The 21,578-nt window shown below is 30.7% G+C and overlaps 1 protein-coding gene across 1 annotated transcript; it reads left to right on the top strand.

Moving 5' to 3' along the window:
• The first annotated feature begins 1,306 nt into the window (after nt 1–1,306).
• On the top strand, nt 1,307–18,874 carry LOC139491536 (fibrinogen-like protein A). The gene is made up of 9 exons (XM_071279280.1): nt 1,307–1,471; nt 8,336–8,404; nt 9,374–9,445; nt 9,978–10,049; nt 10,671–10,730; nt 10,886–11,025; nt 11,749–11,845; nt 13,298–13,462; nt 18,632–18,874. Exons 1-9 carry the CDS (start codon nt 1,393–1,395, stop codon nt 18,847–18,849), a joined length of 972 nt encoding a protein of 323 aa, XP_071135381.1. The 5' UTR covers nt 1,307–1,392; the 3' UTR covers nt 18,850–18,874.
• The last annotated feature ends 2,704 nt before the right edge of the window (nt 18,875–21,578 follow it).

The following is a 21,578-nucleotide window of genomic DNA, read 5'->3' on the forward strand; positions in this document are numbered from 1 at the left end:
ATCTTAATTATATATTAAAACTATAAACTAGAGATGTGTACTTAAATGAATATATACGTTGAAAACAACATAAAGAGCCAATAACTCAGAAATGTGAAATTATTAAAAGGAGATTTTGGATCTATGTCAATTTGACAGCAACTCAGCAACAGCAAAATATGTGCATCTAATCATTCTAAAAAGACAACGCCAAGTTTTAAGGTATAGATAAGTGTCTACACAATATGCTCAGGGCCTATCATGATCTATCATCATGATCCTCAACGCTTTATTTTTCTATAGATTTCCCACAGTGTTGCAATAAGACATTCATAATTTAACATGTTTGATTTTAGGACACAATATTCAATAAAGTATCAAATTTAAGCAATCGCCGTACTGAAAAAAGCTCACATTATCATCTTCTTATAAAACATTGCAAGAAAATAGATCGCGTTAGGACAAACCTGCTGCTGGTGTTGGAATGTTCAAAATGTGGCAATTGCCAAATCCTAGATTTGTCGAACATCCATACTGCATGATAATTCCGTGAAATCCGAAGATGGTATAAAATTTGATACATTTATACAGGTAATATCTTTTGATTTTTTTTATTAATGAGGCTTGCAATTTCTGCTTAATCTATATTGGTTGTCCTTTTTCTTAACCATACTATGTTGACATATTTAACATTGGTTAAACATAATGTATCATAGTTTTCTTTCAACGTGAAATATTAGATAAACGTATAATTTGTTTGTGTCTTTTAAGTATATTTAGACTCTTCAGAAAAGAAAATCCTTTTGAAATCAAGGGCAGATAATTATATTTGATTTTTATAAGACGATTTGTTTTTATTCTTCAAGAAAATAAAACCTTTACCATCTGTTTATTTTTTTATATATCGAAGGTATTTATCTATGCCAAGCAGTTCTACATTTGTTTAATGCTCCCTCAGTAAGGAAACATATATTATTGTATAAACATCATGTACATGTAACCCACATAACATGTATAAAATAACTGAATTAGTTAATTTCGATTTATTTATATAAAAAAAGAAAAGAATGGGATGACACCCTTGTTATAAGTTACTTTAAAAGACAATGACCAAGAAGTCCGTAACAAGTGTTCAAGAAAAATCTAGCGACGAATATTAGACAGTTTCCTCAATCACAGCGTGTCGTTTGTTAATAAAAAAAGAAGTGGTATGCTATCGAGCGTATTAGATTTTATTTGAGAATTTGAAAAGTTATTTTCAATATCATATTGCATTTAACTGCGACAGGTGTAGCAATATATTCAGAACGCTGATATCAACATTTCAGTTGCACGCAAGCATTATTTTAATATTGTGGTGTTTTTTTCGTACGAATCGACGGACAAACATTTGGATCAACACGTTAATTCAGCATGTCGATTTGTTATTCTTTGTTGGTAATATTCATTACCGCTGTAACTGTATGCTGTTACAACGAGGTTAATGTAAGAGGTAAGCAATTTTGAATTGTTTTTAGTATTATTCATTATTGTGTATCCCCATTTGTGTTACATGTCATCTATGATCACATACCAGTAGTGCTTTTTAAAAAACTGATAAGGTTTATCCTTATTACAGAAGCGGGTTTGGTCCTCTTACATGGAAAAAATATCCTATGAATGTTTTAATGTAAAAAGATTTTTATGTAGAATAGGTGCAAGGTCGACATTTTAATGGCAGATTATTCCGTAGTAGATAAATGCGTCACTCATACTTCTGATACCAGGAGTTAAACTCATCCTTGCTTTTATTTGTGCTAAAAAAATCGAATGTCTTGTTTGACATACTTTATGAGATAAAGAACCTCTCTATGTGTGTACATGGATATTTGTTTAATAGATTATAATTTACGAGAGATTTGTGGTTCCCCCTTAATCGAAATTACAAAAAGAGAGAAGACAGCACAAAACACATTTTGGCATTTTTATTCAATAGCTGCCGCTGCATACCAATAGCGCGCATGTTATTGGTAGCCATTTGTAATATATAAGGAAGATATGTAGTCGCCATCATCACGACTTACATATCCAGTATTGAGCATAAATAGATATTAACAATTTGTCGTGGTCACAGTGTTCTGGTTTAAAAGAGAGTTTCTATCACATTATGTTTTAACTCTGTTGGTAAGCTGTTTCATTTGCAATCATTCCACATATTCCTATTCTCAAATTACTTGACAAATGCAACTTGCAGAGCAGGAATTTCATACCTTTACATTGCATATGAATTAAAAGACCTTGTTTCTGTGGTATTATTTGTTCATTATAGTCGTCTTTCAATCTCAATCATCCTATAATTTTTGCCGTACTTGCACCTTTTCCTTACTAACATACTTACATAAAGAAAAAAAATGTTTTTATTGGTCTAATCATATTAATTTTTCTGTTGATAAACTACTGTAAAATACAAGACGGCTAATCCAATGACACACGGAAAACAAAATGTCTTCCCATTTCAATTGGTAATTGAAGGTTGCATTTCTGTAAATATTGACAATGCAATTTCCCATAGGAACTCCTTTTACGGCTAAAACTGTACCACTTTTACTATGAAGTTTTGAAAAAAATCTTATCCTAGAATTGAAAGTTCATATGCACCACAATTTTTTTCAAAGGTCAAAATATAGGGCTGTGCGGCATATTTTCAACGTTTATATGCCCTGAACTTCTCAGAGTTTAAACGTGCACTAATTTTCTTAACTACCCCTACCTCGAATGAAAGGTTACCACGGATTTCAATGTAAACAATATGCACGTGTTTATTTACTGGTAACATTCCCAAGTTCTGTCTCTGCGATATGGAACACAGAAAGCATAACTGGGAACCAGTATGTAAACAAAGTGAATTTTCTATGAATATTCAATTACTCCCCAAAAGAGGCGTGTTTTGAGAAACAGCTGTATTTACAAAGTGCAACCTATACAGACATTTATTCAAATAGAAAACTCTCTAAAATCAGTTTTTCTCACATTAATACTCATTTATCAGAATTAAAGTCTTAAAGAAATCACTGTGTATACTCTAAGTTTTTCTTTACTATACATTTTATACCCCCTCCACTGTTTCAATTTTTTAAAGAATTTGAAAACAAGACTTTAATTATTGCCAGCTTACCCTATTTGCATATTTTCTGATAAAAAATGCCTAGAACCTGTTAAAAACTGTTTTGATAACATATTGAAAGCATATCAGAATATCATAAATGTTATGTTTAGCAGTCAATCATTACAACATTCAAGATTATATAAAGTATCCAATCCAGCCTCTATTTCCAGTCCACATCTTACTGTATGCCTATTTGTCAATTAAAGAACACATTTTCTGCCTCAAATGGTCAATTTAGAATTCTTGTCACAACAGTATCATCTTTAACCATATATCTGACACAATTTAGCTACTATATATACTAGAGGTGTTCAAACAAAGCCATATTTGCAATAGTTGTATGTATGCAGATACCAGTCTGAGATATAAATTCACTTAAAATGTTGTAGAGATGACTGCTAACATTTGATTTTTGCATAACTTCCAAGCATAGTTATTGTTTCTATATCAAGAACTTTAAAATCATAAAATCATAGCATTTACAAGTTAAATTATTTGTATTATGACCCAGGGGGTAGGCAATTTTCTATGTTTCTTGCCCCTGGGGCCTCAAATTTCCTAAATAATTCTGCTGTTTCTAGCAATTTGGAATATTTAGTACATATTCAGGATAGAACACACTATTGTAAGTTTTCTTGAGATATTTTTTGTTTTTCTAGCTTGTATTTATTATGCCGTGGTGACAAAAAAGCAGATTTAGGTGTTGCGGCTTACTTTTGGGTTATCGAAAGGACACAAATACCCCATAAATAATATTCAGGAAGGATCTATGAGTTTCAATGACTGCGAAGAGTAAATATAAGGACTTCTTAACAATTTAACTTACAAATATGCAAATAATATGATTTAATTTTGTATCCAGGACTTTAAGTAAACTATGCATACTGTTAACTGTGAATTTATGCTGAGTCATCATATTTAAGGCCCAGGATTCTATCAATCTTCATTAAATATTTATAAAACTTCTTATTTGAGTTAATTTCTTTAAAATCTGTGAAATAAAGCAAATTTGGTTAAATTCTGAATGTTCCCCTTTTTCACCCTATATAGGTTGCATTTCTGTAAATATTGACAATGCAATTTCCCATAGGAACTCCTTTTACGGCTAAAACTGTACCACTTTTACTATGAAGTTTTGAAAAAAATCTTATCCTAGAATTGAAAGTTCATATGCACCACAATTTTTTTCAAAGGTCAAAATATAGGGCTGTGCGGCATATTTTCAACGTTTATATGCCCTGAACTTCTCAGAGTTTAAACGTGCACTAATTTTCTTAACTACCCCTACCTCGAATGAAAGGTTACCACAGATTTCAATGTAAACAATATGCACGTGTTTATTTACTGGTAACATTCCCAAGTTCTGTCTCTGCGATATGGAACACAGAAAGCATAACTGGGAACCAGTATGTAAACAAAGTGAATTTTCTATGAATATTCAATTACTCCCCAAAAGAGGCGTGTTTTGAGAAACAGCTGTATTTACAAAGTGCAACCTATAGATTGCATTGGTTGGAAAAGTAATTAAAGTTTAACAGTTATCAGAATCTGTCACGCCCGGGACGCTACGCATATTGATGTAACGAGACAGCAGAAACTTAATGAAACACATACTTTGTTCATCATGTCACATGACACAGTTTCTGAGTAGTCAAGGAACAATCGTGCACAATTAAGATGCGTGATTTACCATGTCAAAGGCTACACATGATTAGGTAGCGACTATTAGATATTCGGGTTGGGGTTGGGGTTTGGTTGCGCTCAATCATTTATTCAATTTCAATTCTTGGCGTCGGGTGTTATGTAAGATCATTTAATTTTTCACACCTTACAAACATCAAACGGTCAACCCCCTATTTTAGTTATTATAGGTAATATGAGTGAAAATGGAATGAGAACAAAATAACTATAAGCAAGTATTGACAACTGTCAAACATTTTACAAATTAAGAGATATATAAAATATTAGTTGTTATGACCCACGTATCGTCTACAAAAGACTCATGTGTGACGCTCAAATAAAAAAAAACTATTTCTTATATCAGTTCATATTTAAACAAAATCATTTTACAGCTTTCAACTCGAAAAAGATTGTGCATAATTTCCAAAAGCTTATATTCAACAAAAAGGCAAATACAAAAATGTTTATTCGTGACCATCAGATTATCCATTATAAGTAACTTTCAGGGTACTATGTACGATTTCTTTTAAAAATGCGTCATTTTAGATTAAATGTGCTCCTGTTTTTATTTTGCAATTACTAAAAAGAATTACATTACCCTAATATATAAATATTGCCGTTGCATTTTCTCATTTCGCATGTATTGATTTTCAGTTTCATTCATCATTTACGTTTCCCTTGCATTGTTTATGAATTAGACATTTGGCTTTTTATAAACTTTTTTTAGAGTTGCATGTTCTTTGTAAGGAACTAATTTTTGTGATTTATTTTTTTATGAAATTAGTCCGTCAGAAACTACATGTTAAAGCTCGAGTAGAACAAATTTCCATTCTTGTTTTTTTTTTTTCATTTTAAATGTACGCCCTATTTTCTCAAATCCTTGAATTCGCACTAAGGTTACTGCTTTAAGTGTGTGTTTATTTATATTCTGACCAAACAAAATAAGTTTCAGAACCTTGGACTTTTAATTTTCTTACATCTAAGTCATTAATTTAGTTTAGTTATAAATATCTCAACAGCAATCATACAAAATCTCCCCATTTTTTATTATCTATTAACCAGATGGCCCGAGACCACAATTAATTTCTCTATCATTTCTTTATAACGTTTTGTCGCATTTAAAAAAATTTAACTGTTGTTTTTGTCTAATTTTTTGTGTGTGTAATGTACAGTACAAGTCCAAAGATATATGCAATTTTCAGAAAAATTGCATCATTACATCATACAAATTTGGCCAATACACATCCCTACCCCTATAGGCAAGTCAAGAGATGTTCCGAAAAGTGTAAATATAACCTTTTTGCACCTGGCCTAATCACTCTTTCCTTATTGAAATCAGTTAAAATAAAACATCCAAAAGTTTATTTCAGCTCTCTTCTTTCATTTCCACCCCAGAAAAGCTAAGAAATGAATGAGAAAGGGAAAGAAAAAAATAAAGAAGAAATACACTATAACTAAAGGGAACTATATTCGTGAACAACGAAAAGAAGGGTCATTAATTGTGGTCTTGGTCCAGATTATCAATGGTTATGGTCATGGGTCATAATAATATTGATTGTTAATAAAAGGGGTAAAACATAATTTTTTTTTTAAACCATCATTTTGAAACAAAAAAGTTCAACGTTTGAGTTATTTTTATAAATATAGATTGCACAGTCACATAGACCCTTAATACATGTTAATAGTAAATTGTGACCTTTTATAAAAAAAATAAAAAAAATCACAAAAATATTGAACCCAGAGGAAAATCAAATCAGAAAGTCCCTAATCACATAGCAAAATCAAATGATAAAACACATAAAAAACAAATGGACAATGAGGTTTCTGCCAACAAATATATCGGTAAACTTTTTAACTCGTCTTTCAATGGATATCTTTTAGATAGGAATGACAATTAAAAACTAAAGAGTAAAATTATGCATTGTCTTCTATTTACAAAAGAACTCCAATTTGGTCATCAGAGAGATACAAAATTAATAAACATTGTCATATTATTTAAATATTGATTTCTTTTTCTCTAATATCTTTGATGTCAATCTCAAGAACAGTGTAAAATTTAAACAATTCATATCATTAAGTGAGTGTATCTTTTATTTTATAATGACTTCAAAATAGTAAGAGAAAAAGACATGTATTATATTATAACAAATACTATTCAAATATATTAGTAAGGTTGGAATTGTTTTAATGTGTTCTACGATTGTTTGTATAATTTAACAAACAATATGAGAAGATAAGAACTGTGATATTTATTTATTATTCTAAAAGTTTAAGTAATAGGGCCTTTTTATTTTTACTTTATTTAAATTTTTAGTTTTAAAGATTTTATTTAAGAGACAGTCTTATTTATTTTTTCTCTGTGTTTTACTGTTAAATTTCTACGTTATATTTTCTCTTAGCTAAATGAATTAATCCTTTTATGGAAATTTTTATAGATTTTACTTGTGTATATACCGCAGGGAATGTAAATACTTATAATGTTCATCATTATTATTTTTTTGATTTTTTGATTGACTGTTATATTTAGTATGTTTTTATGGTATTCATGGTGATATATATTTCCCCTCTCAATGCTCTTAATTTACATCATTATTCTATTTAATTTTTGTTTTATTCTTCTGTTCACATATATATATATAATTGCTATTATTGTATTCATTGTGATATATATTTTCCTTCAATTTTATATGTTAAGCGCTTAGAGTATTATATTTATTAGATAGGCGCTATATAAAAGCTATGTAATAAATAAAAAATTAACGAATTCCGTCTTTTTAATACCTATTAGATATAATACATGGCTTTCTCTCATATCATTTTGAAGTCATTAAACAGTTAAAGATATAGTCAAACAATGACATGAATTGTTTATATTTTACACTATTCTTGAGTTGGACATAAAAGATATTCAAATTAAAATATTTTTGAAGAAAATAAAATCAGTATTTAAATATGATGATGTTTATTAATTTTGTAAATTTGATATTTATTAAATGTTTAGATAATATAATATCTATATTATGCATGTCTTACGCTCCTATCATTTTCAGTTAAAATTATCTTTAAGGTAAACCTTATGGTTAACATATCTAAGACTGTTCAAGACTCATTATTCCTAATTATTTCCAATATTAAAAAAAGAAGATGTGGTATGATTGCCAAAGGCACCACTATCAACAAGAGACCAGAATGACACAGAAATTAACAACTATATGTAATCGTACGGCCTTCAACTATAAGTAAAGCCCATACCGCATAGTCAACTACAAAAGGCCCCGATATGAAAATGTATAACAATTCAAACGAGAAAACTAACGGCCTTATTTATGTGAAATAAAATGAACGAAAACAAATATGTAACACATAAACAAACAACAACCACTGAATTTTTGGCTCCTGACTTGGGACAGACACATAGATACATAATGTGAGGCTGATTAATATATTGAATAACTATTTTATAATTAAACAGTTATTCTTTGAAGAGATAATTAAACAGAAAACATTTTCAAAATATTGCATTCATTGTAGGAAAAAGGAATAAAGATGAATTGTCTGCAGAAGACAGCAGGATAGATGAATTGATGGGCACATTGCAAGGTCAGTTTATTAAAGCAGCTCTCGGTAAAGACAAATCTTGCTTATGTAAAAGGTTTTACTTCCAAAGTCTATTTTAGAGAGACCTCTTGAAATGACATAAACAACATTAAATCCAAATAATATAATTGTTTAATCTTCATTTGATTTCTTATCTTTCTTGTCATGTCTTTTAAAGACGAAATTCGAGAAAGTAGATAAACAATCGTTGAAAAAATCAAAACTAAATTCTATCGTTACTAATTTAATTCTTATTGGAATAATTTGTATTCTAATATAGTGCATGTCTTTCTCTCCAAGATTGTAAAGTTAACATAAAAAAAGTGTGCATATTACAGTAAATTGCTGTCATCCCATAAAATGTTTCGTACGACTTAATATTAAACCGTACAGTTAAACGGAGTTCATTTAAATTTTATTCGTAGTAAAATGAGTTTATTGATTCAATCTGGATGGAGAGACATGGAAAAATGATATTACTAGATTTAGCTAAGAAATATATTCAATTTTTTACTTTGCTTTTTCTTCTTTTCAAGCATGTAAAGCGCGAAAAAAAAGTATGTCGTTAAAATAGATGAAACCTTTGTGGAACAAATTAAAGCAAATAAAGTAATGCTTATCATTTCTCACAGATGTATTTATTTTTGTCACTACGTGACGTGTGTTTGATTACTTTTTATTAGGAAACTGTACTGGTATGTGTTAAGCTGTTTAAAAAAAATCATTGTAGGAAATAAAAGAAATTCAAAGCATAATTCACTAGAAGTGTTTTGAGGTGGAGTCTTGGGGAAACTTTGAATATAAAGGATGGTAAAAGTCAGCGGCATAGCAGAATTTCAATTTAAAAAAGTGCCAAAACAATACAGCACGTTGTTATATACGATATCATAAATTGAATCAATTATTGGGTATGAATGAATTTCATATAATTTAAGATGTCTTTAATGCTAGGAATGTTTGTTGAAATTTCAGGTATATGTGTACATGAAAATCCCGATAAGACTGTTGAACAACTGTTGAAGGATACCGACACCATTCTTAAAAGTATGTACATATCTCATAGATTTTCTCTCCTGCTTTATTTCGAATGAACTAATGTTCAGTAATGTTTTTTATATAAATATAACTTCAGTTAAAAAATTCTTCATTCAAAGTTCTTAGATCGATTTATAAGAAAAAATTCAAGCAAAAAAAAGAATTGAATAAACTTCAAAAGCAGTGTGACTTCAGCCGTGAAATGTTTAAACTTTTCTTCATTATGTGTACATTATCCAGCAAGCAATTTTTAACACAGCCAAAATTTCACAAATAGGCATAATTCACCGTGCAATATGAGCTGAAAATCCCTGAACGCTTATTGAAAGCAATTGAATACTAGTTTACTTTTCTTTAAATTATATCTAGTTCTTATTTAATGAGGTAATTAATGAACAAGGGACCCTTTAGTGTAAGCCAAATTGATGAAGCAGAATCCCAGGATAGATGCATGTTAACCAAATGTTATTGTTTTTGGAATGTTTTATGATTGCCTTTTATTTTACTTTGATTGGCATTTGAATTTTATTTTAACTTGTAGATATAAATGTGTATAAAGATGTCGTGAAGAAGAACAAGATGATAAGAAAGGAACTGAAGTGGATTATTGAAGGTATTTTGGACAATAAATGTAAATTAGTACGACACAATTATTATAGAAAGGTTCTGAAGTAATACAAATATATATTTACACAGTTTACACAAAACGCTTTTAGCTGTAAAATGATTTTCATGCAATAACAAAAAGGGGGATATACTATATCTATGTGATAGCCTACCCCGTATTTGGTTAACTTTGACTGGGGAGTTAGAACCTTATATTTCTCTATAATTTATAAATCTATAACGCAAAAATAAGATAGGATTGTTATAAATCATGTCAATACGAAAAGAACAGACTACTTAGCTAATGATACACAGGACAATTGATAGTCTACCAGCAGTGATATCGACTCAGGTATGTAAAACATAAAAACAACACATGATGAATTTCATTCGTCTTTTCTAGACTAGCCTTCACCAGGAAATCTCTACTCAAAAAGGACCTACAAATAGTAAATCAAATTCATCCAAGGTTAACTTTGCCTTGGAGATTTGGAAAATCAGTTTCTTTATAATTTCTTAATTAATAAACAGACAACTGTTGTAAGGAATCGTCATGCTTTTGTCCGTTTTAAAAGATTCACACTAACTGTGAGTACATATTGAATGTCTTCGAATCCTTTATTTTTAGAATCAAAAGGCCAAAGAGAAACTTCCAGAATTGTTGATCTGATCAAAAAAGGTGTTAGAGGTAAGTGAACGCGTTCATCATGAATTCGTTTGATACTACGTGTTGATGATTTCTTATATGCCATTGACTTTAACATTTATTAAAACATTAAAAATTCAAATTCTCTTAAACAATCAATATATGTAGTTACAAAATGATGGGATTTTTTTAAACAGATGTATGTATTTCTAAGAAGTACAAGGACTGTAGTGAAATGAAAAGTAAAAGACAAGAAAGTGGAATATATACAATATATCCAGAGAAATCAAAAGGAATTAAGGTTTACTGTGACATGACTGATGGCAAAGGTTGGACTGTAAGTTCCTATAATCTATAATTATTAAGATGCATTGATTTTTTGTATTAGAAATGTGTTTTTATACACTTGTTCTGTGAAATTAATAATCGGATTGCAGTCTTTTTTTATATAAAATAATATATTAAGCGAATCCAGGATCTGAGTTTAGGTAGCGATAAGTCCATAAAATCGGAGAACGAAGTGATGCTTTACTTTGATCTTTTGCCAAAATATATTTTGTAAAGATTTTATTGGTCCGTATCCAGAGGGTTCGAGGGGTTGGTACTAAACCCATTTGAAAACAAATACTAATACACATTATTAAAGTCGAAGTTCTGTTTGATTAGTGAATGTTAAAGTTAAGATTTTGTTTGTCGCAAGTCGATATCAACACCTGCCACCCTTGAAAAATCATGGCTTCGTGTCTGCTTTCACACCACGCTTACCTAAAAATATACATTTCCCTAAATAAGCCACAATAGTAAAACCTTTGTTAATCAATCTGCTTCGACTTCAGCGTTCTTGAATTTGTTTTGCGTTATCTTTGAAGAAACTCGAAATGCTTGCATCGGTTTACAATTCGTTTACGAAGATTGTTCTTTTAACATTGGTCTCATTTACAATCCTTTTCATTAAAAGCGAAATTTCTGGAAATATAATTACCCATGACATTGAACAGAAGAATTGTTTAATTTAATAGAGTAGCTCCTTCAAAGAAAATGATATTTATACATGTAATAGGTAATTCAAAGAAGAATCGATGGTTCAACGGACTTTGCCAGAACTTGGAACGAGTATAAGGAAGGATTTGGTGATGTGAGAAAAGAATACTGGTTTGGTAAGTCCATGCCTGTTGGTTCATTTTTATATCAAATAGACATTTCAGAAGTCATTCAATGGCTAAATTCCTCTGACAAGTTTTGATTTAAAACTTCATACGTTGTTTCGATTATTCAGATCTCCAAAAATACTGACAGCCCTCAAGAGATTAGTAAAGACTGCGTTTCACGCCAATGTGATGAAATATTTATTAACGTATGCTGTAAATATTTTCTATCATAAACCACGTTTTCAATAATCTCCTTTTTACCAACAATATGTGAAGAACGTATTGTAATTAAAAGTCAAAATCGCTATTCGAACCTGAAAAAAATAATACATGTTCTTGTCACCTTATAATCAAATATAATTTTTTGTATACCCAAATAATCTATTGCAAAACTTGAAAATTTAGATTAACATTCGATTACAATGTAACTAGAAGTATCTCCGTTGGTCGTGATAAATTGAAAAAAAAACTAAATGATCCGACATACACACAATATGCCCATTAAATCACATTTGGAATAATCGAGTATTGTTCTATGTCAAATCTATTTTACGTGATACAATTTGTAAAAGGAAAATAGTTTAACAGAAAACCACGATTATATCAATTAAACCTTTATAACTAGGGATGTTAAAATGTTTACTATTTACTAATTGAATATTCACCACTCACAATAATCATCAAGCAAATATATTAATAAAAGTGTAATATGATAAGAAGTGACCGATGTGATGCCAGATAGTCCATTTTAACATTAATCCGTTTATCAGACGAAAGTTCGCTGTGATATGGTGCTACATGCTTTGCAAAGTATTTTCGGAAACAATTTAAATGATTTTTTAAACAGATTAAAGGTTTTGATTATGATTCTTCTGTGATTTTTTTATGAATTCTCGGATGTTCTCCAGGAAAAAAAATCATGGGAAGGAATGGAAACCGAATAATTGAGTAACCTGTTAGTTTTCGATAGGTACTACATAACGATACTCGAGTAGTCGTTGGCATCGCAATTGAAATACTATATCAAATTAATCATAAAATTTTACTTCGACATACTCAGTCAGACACAAACATATTCGAGGTCAAAATAAAAATAATAGTACATCATATAAATCATCATGAAAATATAGATATATAGAATGATTGACATAGGGACAACAGTAACTGAGTTCAAGAAGGTGATGAAGGCAATTTTAGGTCATCTAATGGCTTTTAACAATGAGCAAATTGTATACTATAAAGTCAGCTATAAAAGAAAAACAATAACAAAGGAAGCTAAGTACAACTTAAAGAGATTACGTTCTTTTTGTTGGAAACAATTAATTGTACATAACTTTTGTACAGTTCTTTTACGCCATTTTAGACAGCAGTTGATGCATTGACTAAAACAATCCAATTAGCAAGATTCATGTAAATAAGTGTAAATATAAAAATATTAACTTCAAGAATTTTTCAAAATAGGTAACAAATATCTTAACATTCTGACATCCAGCGGTAAATACGAACTAAGAGTTGACTTGGTTGATTCCAATAACAAAAAGACTTATGCAGTTTATAAGACGTTTGCTGTTGGTGATGAAAATTCAAAGTACAAGTTAACTATTGGTGATTACACAGGAACTGCAGGTATGTAGATACAGACTCGTTAGTTTAGTTTACACAATTATATTAATAGTGGATTTGGAAAGAAGTTATTGCAACTTATATTAATCCCTTTCCACTTTGCGAGTGCTGCCTTGTTGCGGCATTGGCCTGCTCTTTTTCGAAATCTACAAGAATGTCTTTCATACGCAAGATATATGTCTCTCTCTCTTAATACGGGTCAGCCATGTTCGTCCCCTTCCGACGGACTATTAACATTTCCTCGCAAATGGTGTAGAGGAAGAGGAGAAAATTCAGTCACTGAAATTTTCATCCCGGAACAGAAATCGAACCGGGTACCTTTGTGCAAGCAGTTCGATGCAATAACCACTACACCACGGCTCTCTCTTTACGTTTATGAAAAAGCTAATTATATGCCCGTTCATGGATCTATAATCTTTCGATTCCCGTATCTTGACATGGCACAAGGTCATGTGTTTTCTCTGACTGTGTTAGCATCTTTACACTAAATCTATCGGATGTTGAATGTGCACTGATTGATAATCTAGTCTTAGATGCATATTTTGTATTAGTTGTTATTGGCTTTTAACTGTCAGTAACTGTGACAATGTGTGAGTACTCTCATAAATTTACTCGTCTTGTTGTTGTTATGATGTACAAGTACTCGACCACTTCCACTCTCTATGTTTTTATATGTATTTGTGTATCCATCTGATGAGTAAAGGCTCTTTCAATTGAATTTTTATAGATCGTTCTTATGTTGTACATTTACATAACTGTCACAGGTTAGGGGTACGTTGGGATCCCGCCTACATGCTTAACCCAGTCAAATCATGTATGCATATACCTGTCCCAGGTCATGAGCATGTCACGTTAGTGGTTGTAAAGTAAGTAAGTAGGAAAATTGTTTATTACAGTGACATGTGTAAATTATGTACAGATTATAAACATATAATATATGATAAATATTAATACATCCGGCCCAATGGACCTATAAGTCACCTCAAATAAAATAAATTAATTATAAAACAATTATATCACGTTCTAATCTTTTGTTGACGTAAGTAAATTTCAAAAATATATAGACATACAAATATTTGTAAACAAAAATTTAAGCTTTAAATATGCAAAAAATTTAAGTGTTATACAGCAACCGACGTAATATATGAAATGCACGAACCATATATTTTGCTAATTTTCTTATGTGGAAAGACATTAAAAAGTTCTATTTGTCAGCATGATTCAAATCTGTGAAGTTTTCTTCAATTAAAAGTTTACCAAAAAAGTTAAATCGACAATATACAATGGGCAATCAAACATAAAATGGAACTCAGTTTCAGTTTCTTGATTTTTACAAAATATACATCGTCTTTCTTTTACACTTTCGTTCGAGTATCTTCCATTTTCCACTCTTAATGGTAAAATCCATTTCTAAATTGCGCTAAGTGTGACCGCTCAATTTTATTCAAGTTCAAATTAACGTAATTTATTTAGTTGTCGATGTTGTTGTGTAATATATTTGGGTTTTTTTTCGTCTATTTATTTTTGTACATTATTTAGGCCGTTAGTTTTCTCGTTTGAATTTTTGTTTACATTTGTGATTTCGAGGCTATTTATAGTTGATTATGCGGTATGTGTTTTGCTCATTCTTAACGATAGTTCGGTGACCTCTATCTGTTGATTTCTTTGTCATTTTGTCTCTTATTGAGAATGTTTTCATTGGCAATCATACCACATCTTATATCTCATACTTTGTGCTGCTTAAGAACCATTTCAGATAAACATTCAGACTGTTTTTAATCCAACTCTTTCCGAACGATCTCTTTTTCTATGTATGTTGCCATGAGTGCTCAAATAAATGTTAATCCTGGGAATAGAAATCTTTACCTTTGTTTGAAAAAAAAAATAATAACCAAGACAAAATTGATTTTTTCAATTTTTTTTTAATCTGTTTATTTTCTTTTTTAACACATATTTATAATGTTTATTGAAATTTCAGTCAATGATACAAAATCTGTTTTCGTTTTTTTTCTTAGGAATCCTGTATTTTTAGTTTTTATAGATCGCATAAGAGATTGGTACATATACATGGATATGCAAAAGACACATATATGTAAATGTCAAAAGATGTTGTAACCTGAAAAGCACCATTTTACTGTTTCACAGAAGAGTGAAATAAAAGCTCAGTTGTCATCCAAACAATTCATTATCATCTTTCTGTGATCCCTTAGCATCCAATTGAAAACTTTGTCAAAAAAGGTTTCGTATATATAATAAGATGTGGTATGACTGCCAATAAAATAATTCTCTACAAGTGACCAAAATGACATTGAAATAAACAACTATAGACCAACGTACGGCCTTCAATAATGAGCAAAGCCCATACCGCATAGTCAGTTTTAAAAGTCCCCGAAATGACAATGTAAAACAATTCAAACGAGAAAACGTACGGCCTTATTTATGTACAAAAAATAAACGAAAAACAAATATGTAAAAACATAAACAAACGACAACCACTAAATAAAGGCGCCTGACTTGGGACAGGCACATACATACCAAATGTGGCAGGTTTAAACATGTTAGCGGGATTCCAACCCTCCCTTAACCCGGGACAGTGATACAACAGTACAACATAAGAACAAACTATAAAAAATCAGTTAAAAAAGGCTTAACTCATCAGATGGACAAAAATACAAGTGGACGTGGCCAGGTACTTGTACATCCCAAGAACCAAAAACACTAGGTACAGATCTGAGACTACTCGCAGTTGACTGACAGCTAGTTAAAAGCCACTAACAACTGATAAAAAAATCATGCATCTAAGTTGAGGACGTCATAAACAGTCAGAGAAAAACATGAGATTGTGCAATGCAAATACAGGTATCGACAGATTGTAGAACTAAGAATGTGTATATGTATATAACATACTAGTAATATTTAGTTTTCTTTTAATTACCTAATAATAAAATCAATATTTATTCCAATAAAAACAATATTCAATGATCTAATTACAGAGTTGAATTGGTAACCTTTATGTTTTATGTTTATTTAAAGGAACGATAAGTTTACCAGGATAATTCCTAAATTTCCGGGCACGGTGAACAACATTTCCGTAAAAATGAGGATGTGCTATCCCGTTTAAAATAAGTTTTTCTTCAGGTACAACCAAACTTCAAAACTATGGAAAAATTTAGTAAAGGTTTTAAGTAATTTCTGGTAACGAAATCCCTGGTTTAATAATTTACCAGTAATACATAGATTACTTTCGATGAATCAAAAACGTCACAACAAACACGGTCATAGCGAACGAGCTGTGAAATATAAACACCGAAGATGGTGCCAAAGGAAAATCACCATCTAAAAATGAAAAATTAACATTAGGGAACGATAATCGTCCCTTTTGTCGTAAATTTTAGTGTGGAGTTTCCCGTTTATAAACCCGAATTTTCTCAATCTAGGAAAGGACAGGTATTACCGTTTTAATTTGATTTATTTAAAGTAAGACCCTTGGGGTAAATGTCAGCAGTATATTGAGAAAATTCTTGATTGCTTAACGAAAAAATGCTATCAAGATAACGATAAGTGTTGTTTAATTTATCGATTAAATGGAGTTTTCGACGGGTCTTTACTGAGTTTAGTCATAAGCTGTGATTCATAACATTACACTATAGGTGGCACGGTATCATTTGCATTCCAGAATTTAGCATGTTTAGGTTGCTCTTGTCAATGTATCTGAATAGTGCGATTGGACAAAAAATACAGTATCAACTGAACACACTTTCTCAAACTGAGGGACGAATCAGGTGTAGAAAAATATGAAATAATTTTACAAACAGATGAAAATGAATATTTGAGAATTTTTTTAATGTGGTACCTAACACTAACTCTGTAAAATTATCAAAACGATTTAATTACGTTGCGTTGTTAAGGGAATATTAAGCTTCTCAATGATCAAAATTAGTGTTTGTTACACTACTACATAACCAGTCTGAGTGTCATTTTTCTGATAAATTGGTTGGTTCAAATTTTTGAAATTTTTATGTTTTTGTCAAAGGATCAAAGTAAATACTGTGTCACAATTTTATGAAAATTAAACGAGCCAAATTTATGTTAATGAAAGTGTTGGGTACCACCTTAAATTGTGTATTCACTGCATGATAAAAGACCGAAAAGCACTAGTGGCCTTAGGTTTTTAAAAATAGCAAAAAAAAGTAAACGGTCATGATACACATTCAAATTCATTTCTGAATAGTAAAATGAAAGTACTTCAGTTAACTGTGAATGTAGAATTTTTTGCAGTGTAAGAAAGTGGTGAAAATTCATAAAAGGCTATCATTATCCCTTATGGGCCAGGAAATACTACCGTGCCACCTATAGTTTATTATGAATTATCAAAAACATTATCGGACAAACTGGAAAATTTTCCGAATATGATAAGGAAATTGGTTGTGTCTATGCAACGAATGGATTGTAAAGATTCCTCCAAATTGTTTTAGTCATGATTTGTTTGTTATTGCTTGTTTTCAGATCTGACATGAGCGAACAAATTTAAGGAAACGAAGTTAAACATCAATAAGAGTTTTTCCTGAACAATGTCTAAAAAAATCTGAAAATTGTTTAAATTAAATAAAGTTTACCGATGTTGAAATCTCGTTAATCAATGAACAATAGACAAATCAAAGTAACAAAATCAAAACTGAGGGAATCGTATGCACTCCTGTTCTGGATGCCTCCCCCCCCCCCCCCCCCCCCCATTCGAATTCACACTTAATCGAAATATCACAATCAGGAAAGGAGTTTTTAATATATGCAGAATTTATTAAGTTTCTTATATATATCAACATTGTCACATTTATACGGGTTTTAAGCTTTTCTTCGTCATGACTTAAGCTCATTTTCAGTATGTTTATGTGTTTTTATTGCGTGTTTCGTTTTTGCTATTGGTCGAACAATTATGTATATTTTTCATTTCATTATTCAATTCATTTTTGTTAAAAAGTCTTGACTAGCAGCAAACACTATGTTGAACGAAAATAAATCTTAGGAAAACGTCGTCAATACTCACGAGAAAAAGCTATGCCCTAATTATCAAATTTTCCCAAAAAAAACATACAATTATTTCACGAACATGTGTGTGTGTGTTTTAAATTATTATATGATTGGTTGCTCAGTAGTCGTTTAACAAATTTGTAGGAGATAGAATGGACTACAACAATGGTAGATCCTTCACCACCAAGGACAGAGACAATGATTCCAGTGGTTATAATTGTGCTTCTTATAAACAAAATGGACCCTGGTGGCACAACTACTGCAGTTATGTTTACCTGAATAATGACTTACAAAAATATAAAATGAGATGGAAAGATTCAAAATTCATCAAAGCTGTAATGAAGATCAGAAAAATCAACTAAAAGACATTCTGTAAATGAATTAATAAAACTAGATGCGATTTGTTTTTCTTGTTTTTCTCGGAACGATAAAATGAAAGGATTGATATGAGACAACATTCCCGTGACCATTTAAATATACATCGGAGATATTCAGATATTCATACAAAACAATCATGCAAAATTATGTACAAATAGAAAAATATAGGTTTGGTAATTGAAGACAAATTACATCATTTGAAACAATATTGCTTCATATTTTATCTGATCAAGTTATTTTTTCTTAAAATGCCCTGTAGCAAGTCAGGAATATTGCAGTTCTGATCTTATAGTACGTATCTATGTGTGTTGTATTGTCGTTTGTTTACGTTGCACTTCAGTGTTTCTGTTTTATTGTTTCCACTTAAAGTTGATGTGTTTCCTAGGTTTTAGTTTGTAACCCGGACTTGTTTTCTCTCAATCGATTTATGACTTTTGAACAGACGTATACTACAGGGGCCTGGTTTTCGAAAGTATCATAAGATATGCCATAAGATATATCTTAGGACATATTTTATGATGATCTTATGACTATCATATGATATGTCATAGGATGTAAATCAAAGCTGTCTTAAGAGAGTCATAGCTATGATGCTCTTATGACTGTCATAAGGGAATATTATTTTCTATTATTTTAAATAATGATTAAAAATGAAAATGAAAAGGATGAGCATATCAATTATTACAATTCTAAATATTTACGAATTATTTTTTTTTTTCATTATAATGAACATGAAATTTTATACAAAAAGGAATTGAAATATGAGTTGACAATTTGTTTAAATTTAGTTTGTAATATATAATAAATCTTGAACTTCGCTTTCGTGTATTATCATACATGCATTGTTATTTAACTGTGAATATTTTTAGATTAGGTACATGTACATTGAGTTCCCGCTTAACGAAATGCCCGTGCACCGTTAATAAAGTACAGTAACTGTCAAATATACTAGGAACGAAATAATATGTATATTCATTATACAAAACCAGGAGTTAAAAAAGAATTCCAAATTTAATGTCGCAGGAGAGTCAAATTTTAATTCAAGTAGTTGGAGAAAATAAAATCTTTACTATTTAGCATACTGAGAAACACAACAAATATTTGTATTGCAATTAACATGAAATTATACATGAAAAGTGATTAAAATTTTAGTTGACAATCATAAGACCATCATAAGTCATGTCGCGAGGGGTCTTAATTTTACGGCAAAAGTTATGACAAATCGTAACTTGGGACACTTTCGAAAACATATCTTACGACTATGACATGCCATAAGACCATCATAAGACATGTCTTAGTCATAAGATACTTTCGAAAACCAGCCCCTTGTTTAATTAAACAAACAAACCAATTCATTTGAAATGTAAACGTTTATCTAGAAATAATGATAAATATAATTGTAATCAAAAGGACAAAGACAAATTAGTTCGTAAATAAACTTGAAACGTCGGACAGGGTTACTTATTATTATATAATGTCATTTTAATGTTAAAGGTCACATTTTACAGTGAATAAACAATTAAGGCACTTTTATAATGAATTTTTCAAATTACTTAATGGAACAACATGAGGAAAAGCAATCAAGTGTCCATACTATAGATATAAGAAGATGTGGTATGAATGCCCATGAGACAACTCTCCATCGCCAAAGTCACATTTTGTAAAAGTAAACCATTATAGAAAAAAAGTACGGCATTCAACACGGAACGTTGGTTCATAACGAACAGTAAGCTATAAAGTACCAACGGTCTTATCTATATAAAATACCGAAAAACGAGAAACACTTATGAATCACATCAACAAACGACAACCACTGAACAACAGGTTCCTGATTTAAGAAAGGTGCAAATAAAATTCAACGGGTTTAAAGGTTTTAACAGATGCCAATCTACACCCTAATATAAACCAACAGTAGAACATCACAACATAGAAAGAAACGCTATAATATATCAATTGAAATGGTTTAATTCAAAAGACATCTTAACAAAAACAAGTAAACATACACTGAAAGTAAACATACACTGGAATCAGCGATTGCAAATGTTTAACGTTGTAGGTAGTATAAAAAATGATACCATGTGAAATGGATGGTCCTTACATTCAGATGAATAAAGCATGTGATGTACACAAAAATAAGACAGACACTTAACACAAAAACAGTCTAATTGCACAAGGTCATGTTTTTCTCTGGCTGCTTATGACGTCTTTACACTAAATCCATTGGATGTTGGATGTGTACGGATTGATAGTTTAGCCTTAGATGCATGATTTTTTTATTAGTTGTTAGTGGCTTTGAACTAGCTGTCAGATAACTGCGAGTACTCTCAGATCTGTTCATTACGTCTTTTTGCGTCTACTTGTAATTTTGTCCATTTGATGAGATAAGCCTTTTTCAACTGATTTTTATAGTTCGTTCTTATGTTGTACTGTTATACCACTGTTCAAGGTTATGGGGAGGGTTGGGATCCCGCTAACATGTTTAACCCCGCCACATTATTTATGTTTGTGCCTGTCCCAAGTCAGGAGCCTGTAATTCAGTGGTTGTCGTTTGTTTATGTGTTACATATTTGTTTTTCGTTCATATTTTTTACATAAATAAGGCCGTTAGTTTTCTCGTTTGAATTGCTTTACATTGCCTTATCGGGACCTATTATAGCTAACTATGCGGTATGGGCTTTGCTCATTGTTGAAGGCCGTACGGTGACCTATAGTT

This window comes from Mytilus edulis, chromosome 10 (assembly GCF_963676685.1).
Source record: "Mytilus edulis chromosome 10, xbMytEdul2.2, whole genome shotgun sequence".
Lineage (NCBI taxonomy): Eukaryota > Metazoa > Mollusca > Bivalvia > Mytilida > Mytilidae > Mytilus > Mytilus edulis.